Source organism: Miscanthus floridulus, chromosome 10, assembly GCF_019320115.1.
Source record: "Miscanthus floridulus cultivar M001 chromosome 10, ASM1932011v1, whole genome shotgun sequence".
NCBI classification, from domain to species: domain Eukaryota; kingdom Viridiplantae; phylum Streptophyta; class Magnoliopsida; order Poales; family Poaceae; genus Miscanthus; species Miscanthus floridulus.
The window spans coordinates 89398052-89410715 of record NC_089589.1 but is presented as its reverse complement, the minus strand read 5'-3'; the positions used below and the strand labels follow the sequence as shown (position 1 = coordinate 89410715).

Below are 12664 nucleotides of genomic sequence, written 5' to 3'. Positions count from 1 at the left end.
GTGGCGCGTGGTCAAATAAGAAACGGACACGTGGACCAATAATAATATGACACATGGTCCAATGAAGAAGTGACACGTGATCCAATGGCAATACGACACGTGTGCCAGTAGAAAACTGACATATGGAACAACAATGAACCGACACGTGGTCCAGTAAGAACCTGAAACGTGCAAGAACCAGAGGTGGCCACGTTGTGCAATAAGAAGGTGACACGTACCCGAACCATCTCCAATGCAACCGGCTATAGCATGTACACGTGGAAAGCATCTTCATCGAAAGCACCCACCAGCGTGGCATCCCCCTGCCACGCATGCCAAAATAGTTCTATGAGGTTTTGTTTTTCGTCACAGATCAAGTTACTTCTATGACGATTTGCGAAAACCGCCATAAAAGTTCAAATGTGACGTGACTTCTGTGACGAACCGTTTGTCGTCATAAATTCGTCATAGAACTAAAATTATGATAAATTTGGCTCCTTTAGTGATAAAAGCTATTCGTCGTAGAAGTGGATATTTCTAGTAGTGTCAGCTGTCTTTTCAAATTCCTTTGAGAATCTATAGAATAGATTCTTAGTGTACACAGTAGCAGCGTGTTTCTCTATTAGATACCTGGACCATCTCCTCCGTTCCTTTTCATCTGTCCTAAAGTCTTGTCCATCTTGAGCAACAAGGCATTTGTCCTGAATTTTTTGCTCAACAAAGTGCAGGATAGACATGTTGGGGTTCACATACTTCTTCAAAAGTGCATTGAATCCCTCACTGCTCTGAGTTGATTGCAAGAACGGGAAGAAGCAGTGCATATAATATGCTGGGACAAAACACTGCCTGAGGTCATATAGATGCTTAAAATGCTCATTGTCATGTAGGCATGCTTACTTGTCATGTCATACCATTTTGTCTCAAACTCCTCCGGAGTCACTGTGTAGTCAATACAATCTGTGAATTCTTCTTCTAGCTCTTGATTTCCAGCAAGAAATGGTCCTATTGTGCCTGAAAATTTATCCATAATGTGTCAGCGACAATTCCGATGTGTTGCATTTGGGAATAAAAGTGTGATAGCACTTCTCATAGCAGCATCCTGATCCGTTATGATGTTAAACGGTGCCTTGCCTTCCATGGCTTCTAGAAACGTCTCAAACAACCATTTGTAGTTAGGTATCTTTTCATCCCTTAGGAAGGCACACCCCATCTAGAATGTCTGACCATATCTGTTGATCCCAATAAACGGTGCAAATGGCATGTCATACAAATTCGTCATGTAGGTTGCATCAAACGAGACACAATCGTGGTAGGACTCGATATAAGCATGCCTCGATGCACTATCAGCCCAGAACAAGTTTTGAAATCTATGTTCATCATCCAACTTGAATTTGTAGAAAAAAACAGGATCTTCTTCTCTCAGCACCCTAAAGTGATCTAATGCTTGCTGCATGTCCTTGAACTTTTCTGTTTTTCGGATAGTGGAGCGGAAGTTGCTCACATCTTTAGCTTCATATGGGGTAAGTTGTGCTGAGCCATAGAACTCTGACATAAGCTGCATTATGCGCCCTGTGGTTAAGTTGCACCCATGAAGCAACCTAACAAAGTCTTTTTCCTTCGTAGGGATCCCTTTGTGAGACCTCAGGAACTTTTTCAGTGAAGGTTTCAAAATAAGTTCATGGTTGTGATCTGGAATGAAGTCAATCACTCTCCACCTTGAACCTATTAGCTTCACAACTATTCTTGCTTTGCAATTTGTGTATTGCATCTTCTCCCTTTTCCTTTTCTTTCCTCCGTCAAGTTTTTTCTTCTTCTCAGCATCTTCCTCATCTTTGTCTGTCTCTTCTTATGTATCTTCTTCAGTAGAATCACCATTCTCAGTACCATCAGCAGCACCCTCGATTGGTTTCTCATCTTTCCTTTTCCTCCCACTACCTTCTTTGTTACAAACGAACTGAACTTTGGACATTTCCCTTGTCACAGCAGCTCTACGAGGGGTGCCTGTACGGATGGAGAAACCCACTCTCTTAGCATATGCGTTGTAATACTCCCTCGCTTCCACTTTAGTACCAAATGTCTGTCCATTGAACGGTATCTGAGGTGTGGACTTGACCTCTTCACCAACTTCATCAGGGATTATTTGCACTGTACCATTACCAGCAGCTAGCTACTCATCACCATTAGAGGTTCCAGGAACATCCTCTATTCTTGCTTCTTCAAACGATAGCCTGATTTCAGAGACAGTAGGCACATCCTGTTGGTTGGGTAGTTGCTGAGTGCAGAATACTGGATCACATGCATCTGTTGGATCTTGAAACATTGCATCTAGGAAATCATAGTCAAATTCTGGTGGAGGGAGATTTAAGTCCATAATGCTTGTTCTACTCCGTCGCCTAGAAATGAAAAGATAATGTGTTAGTGCAGTGATATTTATGATTTTAACACAAGGTGGTACTGATTTGGGGCAACATAGGCACCTCTATTTAAGCAACATAGGTACTACTATGAAACAATAATGTCTTCTCACATAGGCAACATATGGTTTCTATTTTTTTTAACATATGCATCATTTTTTATTAATCTCCATCGAGCACCCAATATCTGACACATGTTATCCTTTTTTTTTAAAAGCAGGTCATGTACAGAGAAGCAACAAAAACCAATCACACTATGCAGGTAAGCACGCAAATGTGTGTTTTTTGCTAGGTACTAGAAGTATAGTGTTGTGCTCTAGGAAAATGTAGATGAAAATGTGTTTCCTTTTTCTGGAGATGACCTTACTGCATGTTTTTCTTTTTCTGAATATATTGCCCATTTCTGTGAATGTATACATGCAGTACCTACTGTTTTTGGCAACATAAGGCACCTCCAATTTTCTGAATACATTGGTGTAGCAATAATTACTTGGGTGCACCAACAATTGCTTGGGTAAATGCAAAATGAGTTTTGTTTTCTGCAGTTGGTTTTTTATTACTTGGGTGCATCAATAATGAGCATTGAGCAGCAATACATGCCAACCAATCAAAGCCCTTGGAGCAATATAAGGTTTTCTCATATCAAGCAATAATACTACTAGTTTCAGACAATAATGTCTTCTCAAATAGCAACATAATTTTTTTTTGCATTTCCATGCTTTTTTAAATCTCTTTTTCCCTAGGAACAAACTAGGGAAACTGCATATGGCAAATGTTTTCTTCTGATGGGATGGCAAACCAAAAACCAATCAGCTTAAACTGCAGATGCATGTTTTCCTTTTTTCTGAACAAATACATGCTAGTACCTAAAACCATAGTTCTCCTTTACAAATTGTAGCAGAAAGGATATTAATCCCCAAGGTCCATGATGGATATGCAGACAAGTACATGTGCTCTGAGATGGAGTATTATGAATACCTTTTGGAGTAGGCAAATCAGCTCTCCATACCTGACTGTGATTTGTTTTTTCTCTGGCTTCTTTTGTTCTGCGGCTGACTAGGTGTAGGAGGCGCCGTCCAGGGAAGCCTGGTGGCACCAGGAAGCCGGCGGCGCCGTCCAAGAAGCCGTAGTTGCCTGTTTTTTTTTTCCTTTTTTGTTCTACATTTACCTGATTGGCGGCGCTTCCACAACAGCCGTAGATGGTTCCAGAAACAAGGGAGGGGCAGATTTGCCTTATTTCCCAAGCCGCGTGGTCGGTATTGGGCCTGGGCCTCGGAAGCCGCGAACTCTTCCCGCGCGAGCAAATCAGCGCGATCAGCATTGCATTGTTGCCGGAAAAAGACACACAAAACTGCACTTACTATAAAGGGTAAGGCCGTTCGGATCTACTATATAGCCGCTTCCCACCTACCTATTTTTCTTCTTTGTATTTTCATTTGAGGTGTAATTGTAACTTTTCAAAATCGAAAAGTTTTTTTTTTCTGACACTTAAATTTGGCCTTTGGCCTAGACCAATTTTAAGAGCCCCATACTAATGTTGACCCAATATAAGGAAAAAACTCTATAAAGCGATATCTAACGTCAAGAGAGCCGCCGGCCTTGGCAGGCTCCTACCCCAGCTAGGTCGCCGGAAATACTGTGGGGCACTGGATGTAGACCAAGGGGTGGGGAGCTCCGTCATACGCTCGCCTGTTGTCGCTCCACGTGCGGTGGGGGTGCGACTAGGAGCAGGTCGACGCGGCACTCCTAGCCAGAAATACAACTGTCGAGGTGGGATTGGCGATTGGCAATGGAGTGGGCCCGGTGTGCTGTGCTTCCTGTGCCCGGTAAGTAGGGGGCAGGTACACAGGCCTTGATGCTGGGGCCCGTATATGCTCCAAGAGACTGCATGGAGCCCCGTGTGGCGACTCAGGGGCAGAAGGTGAGGCGGCCTCCTCATCGGATTTACTATGGGATGGTGGGACGGACGCCTGCTAACACCACGTTATCGAGTGCCGATAGTTCCATCCGGGCTAGGAGCAAGTCTATGTGTAACCATTGGGGTCAGCTGACCCTGTAACTTGCCAAAAACTCACTAAGTTTTTTTTATCCATCTGTAAATTACTTTTTCAAATAGAAAATCAACACGTCGTTGACTCCGTTGCTTAGTCCTTTGACCCAGTGACATGATATTCCGGGCTAGGGCCCTTTTGTTAGTGGCATCAACCGTGGTCTTGGAGAACTGAAGATATAGAGCTCCGGGTGCTAGTTCTATGCCTCCCTTTTCGTTCCTCTGGCATATAGTTGAGTATGCGCTCTCCTCTTGCATCCTCTTCCTTCATTCCTGTTCTGAGCGTTCTTGTTGATTGCTGTTGCTGGCGGCCTCCCATTTGGTGGGGGAGATGGATGCTCAGGGCAGCAGCAACGCAGTGTCACATCAAATACTTGGATATATGCATTAAGTATTAAATATAGACTAATTACGAAACTAATTACATAACTTACGACTAATTTGCGAGACGAATCTTTTAAACCTAATTAGTCCATGATTTGACAACATTGTGCTACAGTAAATATGTGATAATGACAGATTAATTAGGCTTTAAAAAATCGTATCTCAAATTAACCTCTATCTACGTAATTGATTTTATAATTACTTTATATTTAATTATTCTTATTAATATCTAAATATTTAATGTGATATGAATTTTAGAAGTAAGTAAAGGACAAACACCCCTTAGCCTTACGAGCAGCGCCTAGCTATCAATTTTTCCAACGCTGTCCTCTGACACACCAGTAGCCTACGCCTACAAGTGTTCTGTCTTTGGTACTGTGGTCCCGTGAAAAGCGCGATGAGGCTGTGCTGCTTTAGAGCCCTTTGGCCGGACTCCCAGCTCCGCCGACATTACTGTAGCAGTGCTGTCTTTCGTCCTCTTCTCTTTCGCTGACAACGGAGCTGTCGAAGCCAGTATTTTTGGCTTCCCGGCTCCGGCTCCTCTGCACGCTACAATGCTGCTCCTCTGTACGCTACAGTTGAGAGCTGAAGCAGGCAAGAGCCCCGCCAAACGACCCCTTAGCTCTCCAATGCGAGCGATGATGACTGCTTCCGGTTTTCGTCAGACGAAGCACTCGGCGCTTCCGCAGGAGGTACTGACACCTTGCGAGGCAGCTAATGGATGTGAGGTGGACACCAATCGCCAGCCTGTTGGCAGGAATATAAGTCAGAACAGTATTTTTCTCTCACACCAAACCAGCCAGTAGTAATAATCCACGATTATATACGATCGTATCAGCATCAGTCGAACAGGCTGCGCATACTTAAAGGTTGAGGCTAATAGCCACCGTGTCGTGTTGGGGAAGCCCTCAGTACTGAGCATGGGATTTTTTTAATTTTAACACTTTTTAAAAACTAATTTTAAATTTAACATTGTCTATTTTTTTTTAACTAACACTTTTGGCTGCGCATATTGCCCTAGCATGGCTAAATGCTTATGCCGCGCCATGCATGGTGGCGTGGCAGCGGGCTGACGTGGCGACGACCGGAGTCGCCACTGGTGACGTGGCAGGGCTCTGCCGCGCGACCGATCTTAGCGTGGCAGTGCCGCGCTACGGAGCATGGCGCGGCAGGGCCAAATAAATATCGCGAGCGAGCCCGCCCGCCCGCACGCACCCCTGCCCGCCCGCTCGGCGCCGTGCATCACCCGCCGCTAGCCGCACGCGCCCGCCCACGCCGCGCTCGGCCACTCCGGCCGCGCAGCGCCCGCGCCGGCCGCGCCACGAACGTCGGCGCATCAAGGCCGCCCGCTCCTAAGGTACATCCCTCTCGATTTCATGTTATTTTGATTATTATTGTTTTAGGATAATTAGTGATTTAGGATAGTTAGTAATTTAGGATAGTACAGGGAATGTGAGGCGTAAGTACAGGGAGTACACGGACGGTCTCGACGTCCTGACACAGCACCAGGTTACGCTATCTTTACTATCATACATGTGTTTTGTTCGATCTACACTATATCACAGCCTAACTCAATTACGAAATGTTTAGGTGCATTCGTGTCCTTGGGATGCTCCGGAGCTCCAGTACTATCTCAGTCCTGTCACTAGGGACGAGTCAGAGGAGTATCGCTGCAACGTCTCTCTTATTTTCTTCCACGTGGTCGAGATTCACTTGCCCGTCAAGATCTGCATACAGTTTGGAAGAATGACAAGCTGTCCACCACCGCTTTACTCCACCAACCAAGGATTGCACGGGTGCATTATTGATTAATAACAAAGCTATAATTCAAAGGTGTGTGTGGTACAACTAACATCATTTTGTTACAGGTATGACCGCAGGAAGAGGTACAAGACCAAGGATTGGCGCATGACACACAACGCGCACATCCACTTGTGAGAGGCCAGAGAACGACAGCCGGTCCATGCGGGTCCTCCACACGACCAGCACACCTTCGACAAGTACCTATGCTGGCTTCATAAGTCTACGGGGACATATATCAAGCCCCCGTACACTGAGGAGGTGATTGACGAGGACTCAGAGGAAGATGTGATCGAAGATGTGTACGACGTTGCCACTAGAGAGGGCACACAGCTACAGAGAGCCCCGCTATAAAGATACGTGGTAAGATACTTGAATAGTACAATTTGTTATTCATTTGGTATTAAGTATGTATACTAAACTATTCAATCGCGTTTCTGTACCCAGACGACATAATTGTCGAGGCTGTCCAACGAAGCAGCGTTCTGGCTTCACGAGTCTAGAGGGCAGGGGCCAGGCGTTCTCGAGGCTTTTGTGGAGGTAAACATAAACTAGTCCGTTCTAAAATTGTTTCTTTAGTGTATATGCGTTTGGAAAATACACTAACTTTAACGTCTATTTATGCAGAAGGTAAAGAAGAGTTGTAGGAAGCTAGTTCAAAAGCTGAGTTGCATGGACACTCCTTATGAGGAACCACCACTCCCGCGCGTGGTCGGGTGGCACGTCTTCAGCCTCTTTGAGGACACCAGCCGGCTCTTCTCAGCCGGTGACAGGTGCCACTTCCGCGGTGCGTCTTCCGTGGTGCGTACACCACCACATCATAGCACTAGGAAGGATCCTGCAACCAAGGACGACGAGGACGACGATGACGACAACGACGACCCCTCGGGCTTCTGTAGACAGCACGACCAGTGGGACGATTGGACGTAGGACGAGATCGGCATGTGTTAGCTAGGTGGTGCCCCGCTTGGTACCCAAGAAGCCTCACAGGTACTAACAAAGGTAGTTTCTTTAAATACATAGGCTACATGAACTAACGATCATAAAGAATTCTAAGTAATCGTGCATATCATATACTTACAGGGTACGAGCCATACGCACCGGCGACGTGACCACACCGACGTTGACTACACTCCCAATGTGTTGCCAATAAATCCAAAGAAACATAGGCGTCCGAGGGATCCTTACACTCCTGGGTCTTAGTTTGCTGGGTCGAACTATTATTGACGTCCGAAACTTGCAGACTTAGTTGGTTAAGTTATGTCGAACTTATGTCAAACTAATGAAAATGTTATGTGGCAGCTTGTCAACTTGCGTACGAACTTCATTTATTTGCTTCATATTCGTTTCAATGTGTTGCGACATCACTGCATGCGAGATTAAGTAGCAACTAGTTTAGAAATCGGCAGTCTCGGAGTATCTCGACGTCGGTGGCCGACGTCTTGGTCGAGGGGTCGAGGAAGCCGGGGTCCATGGTCGCGTCGCCGCCGATCCTACAATATGAGGCCAAAAAGCCAAATAAATAAGTTCCATTAAAAAAATATTCGTTTCAATCCGATCTAATTTTTCGTAATCGATTAGTTAACATGGTGGTTAACCGTATTATGAAAGACGAAAAAAATATCATTGGCTTATCAAATTCTCTATTCGGCCGTGAAAAAATCCAACAAAAGATAGAAACAAATCCACTATTGATTTTACGTCAAGCAATACTTAGAATAACTCCCACTATCGGCGCGATGCGTTCTGATTAAACCGTCAGGCGGGCGGCGGGCGCGGTGGCTAGGCGGGCTTGCTACTTGGGCAGGCGGGACTGGCCGCGGGGTTTCATTCGACTCTGCCGCGCCACGGATCAGGGCGCGGCACTGCCACGCCAAGGTCTATGGCGCTGCAGACTCTGCCACGTCATCGGTCAGTGATTCCGGTCGTCGCCACGTCAGCCCTCTGCCGCGCCACCATGCATGATCCGGCACAGGCATTTGGTCGCGCCAGGGCAATAGGCGCGGCTAAAAGTGTTAGTTAAAAAAAAACAGACAATGTTAGATTTAAAATTAATTTTTAAAAAGTGTTAAAATTTAAAAAAATCGAGGAGGGCCCGTGTAGGCCACCGCTGCATTTTGTGACCTGTGGTGTCAGTTCCGTGCGAGTCTTTTTCCGATTTATCTTCCCTGTGTTGTTAGCCAGCTACCGTATTGTGGGGGCGGGGCTCCAGCTGTACTAGGGAGGGTAAGGGGGAATTCCGGGTAAGGGATGGCTAGATCTGCCACAAAGGCGGGTCAGTGGGCTACTCCTTGCTGTCCCAGAGACGGGCGCTGCTCACTGCTGGCCTCTTCAACAATACTTTTTTTTATATTTAGCCTGTTCGCTGATTGGTTTTTAGGTTGATAAGCTCGATCAGTGCTGATTTATTGTGAGAGAAAAATACTGCACCATGACTGATAACTCCTGACTAAAACCAACAAGCGAACCGAAGAATTGCGAAAGAGAAGAAACTGAACCTACGAATCATAAAGACATGAATATAATTTCACACATAGTGTTTGTGGAATTTATGATTTTCCACGTAGCGTTCGTGGAATTTAGTTTGGGTAGTTGAATTCGGGGAAATTGATTGCCTTAGAAAATGTCTGAACGTCACCATTTGTCCAAACTACTACGTCTTCTTAAAAATTGAATTATTGATTTTCGCCATGAGATGTCTCGCCGTAATTTCTAGAGGCTCCCATAGCAACTCACGGGCATGTGTCGGTGCATGCAAAAAAGCCAAAATATCTTATCATTTGGAGTGGAGGAAGTACAACATTTTTATATGAACACTTTTTTTTATACGACATATGAGATAATGAAAAAACTGAAATATAATTAAATAAATAATATATTGTTCACTCATTGAAACAAAAAAACAAATGAATACAAAATTCCTTAATGTTGCCACGTGGTGCATATTACGGTTAGTGTCGGGGACCTAATACCGGGGTACCCCAGAAGGTAGAACCAATAACCACCGAACGTGAAAAACTTCTGGACGCATAAGAGCGCCGTTTCATCCCTTGTTCGAATGACAAGAGTTTGGTTCCGCCTCGCCCGACGCCTTTTGAGATAGCTCTGCCTCGTCCGAGGGCTCAGGGCTAATTTCTGTCTCGCCCGACGCCTTTAGGGCGGGCTCGGTCTCGCCCGAGGGCTGAGGGATAGATTCCACCTCGCCCGACCCCGGAGGGGCAGGGTCGGTCTCGCCCAAGAGATAGGGATTGGTCTCCGTTTCGTCCGACGGCAAGGAACGAGCCTCACCCTGCTCCATATCTAAAGACTGGATTCATCTTACCTGACAACTTCTCCCCGTTCCCTCAAGATGATAGGTACAGGGCAAGACAAGACGTTCGCGTCAACCATGGCTCCAAGGACCATACCCTGCGCCCTGGCAGGAAAAGTACTACCAGGGGATGATGGGACAGGTGCTTTAGACCCTTCCGGGCGCCGCAGAGCCCGAATGGTTGTACAGGTGCGTGCTCCTCGCCCTGTAGAGTTGTAGGCGCCGCCTTCAGCCCTGGGACACGGAACCCGATGAAGATATACGACAACCGCTACGCTCCAGAAAAGGATTTGCTATCTCCACGAATGACGGATATTCCATCACCACGCTATGGACCCGAGGGAGCGGCGCCCGCTTCCCGACCCCTCAGGTCCGCCAAGTCAGAAGGCCTTGACCACGGCGTTACGCTGGACCCCGACCCCTCGTCCCTCCGACGAAGACTCATAGAAACCAGAAGGTGTGCGGAGCAAGGCTGGGAGAGGCTAATAAGTCAAAACCACTATACTACAGCCCATACCCTGCGCAGGGCAGCGTTTTGTAATCAACCTGACATTCTACAGAGACATCGACAGTATTGTAGGCACTTATCTTCCTTCGCACTCATCAGGATGAAGAACGAGGCCGGATAGACGTGAGCCACAAGATTAGGTAAAGCCCTCATCCTTGTAAAGCCAGCCCCTTCATCTATAAAAGGGGAGGCGCTTCTCCCATCAAAGGGGGGAACTGGGGACCGAACAAGAACACACACCTACACACAGTCAAGCTGCCACGAAGCTCTTGACCTCCTTTCAACCCTTCTATCAGAGACTTGGGACCAGTCCCTCTCTCGATCGTTTGTACCCCTTACTACAGACCGTTCACGGTGCTAATAACACGAGCAGCAACAAACTGGACGTAGGGACATTCGGCCCAAACCAGTATAAATCTCGTGTCCTTTAGCGCACCATCCGAGCCCGACGCGTATTACTATAAATTTACTTGCCGGTGCTCGTACAAAACACCGACAGTTGGCGCGCCAGGTAGGGGACTTGCGCATTCTAGAAAAGGCCTCGAATGGCCACCCATGCAATCAGCTGGGCCCCGGGCACACACGTGCGTTTCGGCGACCTAGATTTCATCATCACACTAGAAGGAGAGCTGGCGCTGACTCACATAGCCGCCCCGTCTCTCTCTTCCATCGACCTCAGCCGTCTTAGGCTTGAGGCCCCGCCGGGTAACTCCCTTGGACCCCGGTCATCAAGGGAGGCCTCGCACAACGTCACCCTATGTCCGGAAGGTCCTGTACGGAGCGCCCCGACAGCGTTTCCGTTCGGTCTCTGCAACGTTGCGGCGACCGCTGGCCACCTTCTGGCACTACGTGTAGTTCAGTCACCCACGGACATCGAGTTCATGGGGACGATTGAGCATGATACGGAGACCCTCTACGGGCTCCTCAACGAGGAGCCAGGATCGTTCTCCAGCTCGAATTCTAGTAGGGGGAGCCATCACCCCTCCTGGGAATGCTTCATGATGTAGACCCCCGAGGGTCACGTCGAAAGTGTCTCTAGGGAAGAGGTCACCCCTACGAACAACCCTGACGGCAGATCCGGGGAAGAGACGACAGCCCCATCTCGCCTAAGGATGGAGCAGCTGAGGGTCCGTCAGCAAGAGATCGATGAGGCCGGGCAAGGGCTTGTCCGGGAGTACGCGGACATCAATCGCGAGATTGAACGCTGCAAAGACAGGGGGCGCGCACGCGCCACGGCCCGCACCGTACACCAAAGGATCCTCACCGACGATGGGGCCCTTCCTCACTTTGCCCGAGCCAGCCAGAACATCGCCGCAGCAACCGCCTTGTTGCATGGCCTTCCAGAGGCCGCGACGTCCGAGGATCGCCGTGCCCACCGAGAAATTCGCACGTTGCTCGAGCGTGTGGCGGTGCAGCAGGCAGAAAGTTCGTTGTCCCGACGATGCGAACCCGACACCAGCCAGCGCATGCCCTCAGTGCGTCCCACCAGGGACGCATCCATTCACCAAACACCACCAGCCGGCAGGCAGCCCTCCACCGTCCCAGTACATCAATGCCTCGGCCATGGCCGTGACGTGCGCGACATCATCGACGCTCGAAAATGCGCCCATGGTGACGATGGAGAAGCAGCATGCCGCGGCTACCATCCTCGACGTGGCGGACGCTACGACAGCAACGAGGACCGAAGCCCGAGCCATGGCCTGCTAGGTCCTCAGGCCTTCGGTCGGCACATCCTCAACGCCGCGTTCCCCCTAAGGTATCGACCGCCTACCAACGTCCCTAAATATTCTGGCGAAACAAATCCTGGGCTTTGACTCGAAGACTATTGGCTTGCATGTCAGGCCGGTGGTGCGAGTGATGACAATTTTATTATTCGCAATCTCCCGCTGTTCTTGGCCGATTCGATGCGAGCATGGCTGGAGCACCTACCGTCCAATGCTATTCAGAGTTGGGCGGATCTGACGGAGATCTCCGTGGGCAACTTCCAGGGCACGTACAAACGCCCTGGAAACCCATGGGACCCCAAGAACTGTCGCTAGAAGGCTGATGAAACCCTTCGTGGGTAAATTCGGCACTTCTCTCTGCAGTGCAACGAGCTCCCTAACGTCGCCAACGCCGACGTGATAGGAGCCTTTCTGTCTAGAACAACCTGCGAATCCCTGGTCCACAAGCTAGGACGCAGAGGCCCGCAGACTACCAAGGAACTCCTGGACATCGCC

At 48.2% G+C, this 12664-nt stretch overlaps 1 protein-coding gene across 1 annotated transcript; it reads right to left on the bottom strand.

Moving 5' to 3' along the window:
• Positions 1-491: 491 nt before the first annotated feature.
• On the bottom strand, positions 492-1540 carry LOC136489010 (protein FAR-RED IMPAIRED RESPONSE 1-like). Its single transcript, XM_066485764.1, has 3 exons — positions 1204-1540; positions 891-990; positions 492-825 (listed from the first exon to the last, which is right to left on the bottom strand). Exons 1-3 carry the CDS (start codon positions 1538-1540, stop codon positions 492-494), a joined length of 771 nt encoding a protein of 256 aa, XP_066341861.1.
• Positions 1541-12664: the final 11124 nt, after the last annotated feature.

Excerpts from the sequence above, each read along its gene's own strand:
- LOC136489010 (XM_066485764.1), bottom strand. The coding sequence starts at position 1,540 with ATGCAGCTTATGTCAGAGTTCTATGGCTCAGCACAACTTACCCCATAT. Across the intron at positions 991-1,203 it reads TATTGGGATCAACAGATATG|GCACAATAGGACCATTTCTT; the intron begins GTCAGACATTCT and ends ATAAATTTTCAG. Across the intron at positions 826-890 it reads GAGGAGTTTGAGACAAAATG|GCAGTGTTTTGTCCCAGCAT; the intron begins GTATGACATGAC and ends ATATGACCTCAG.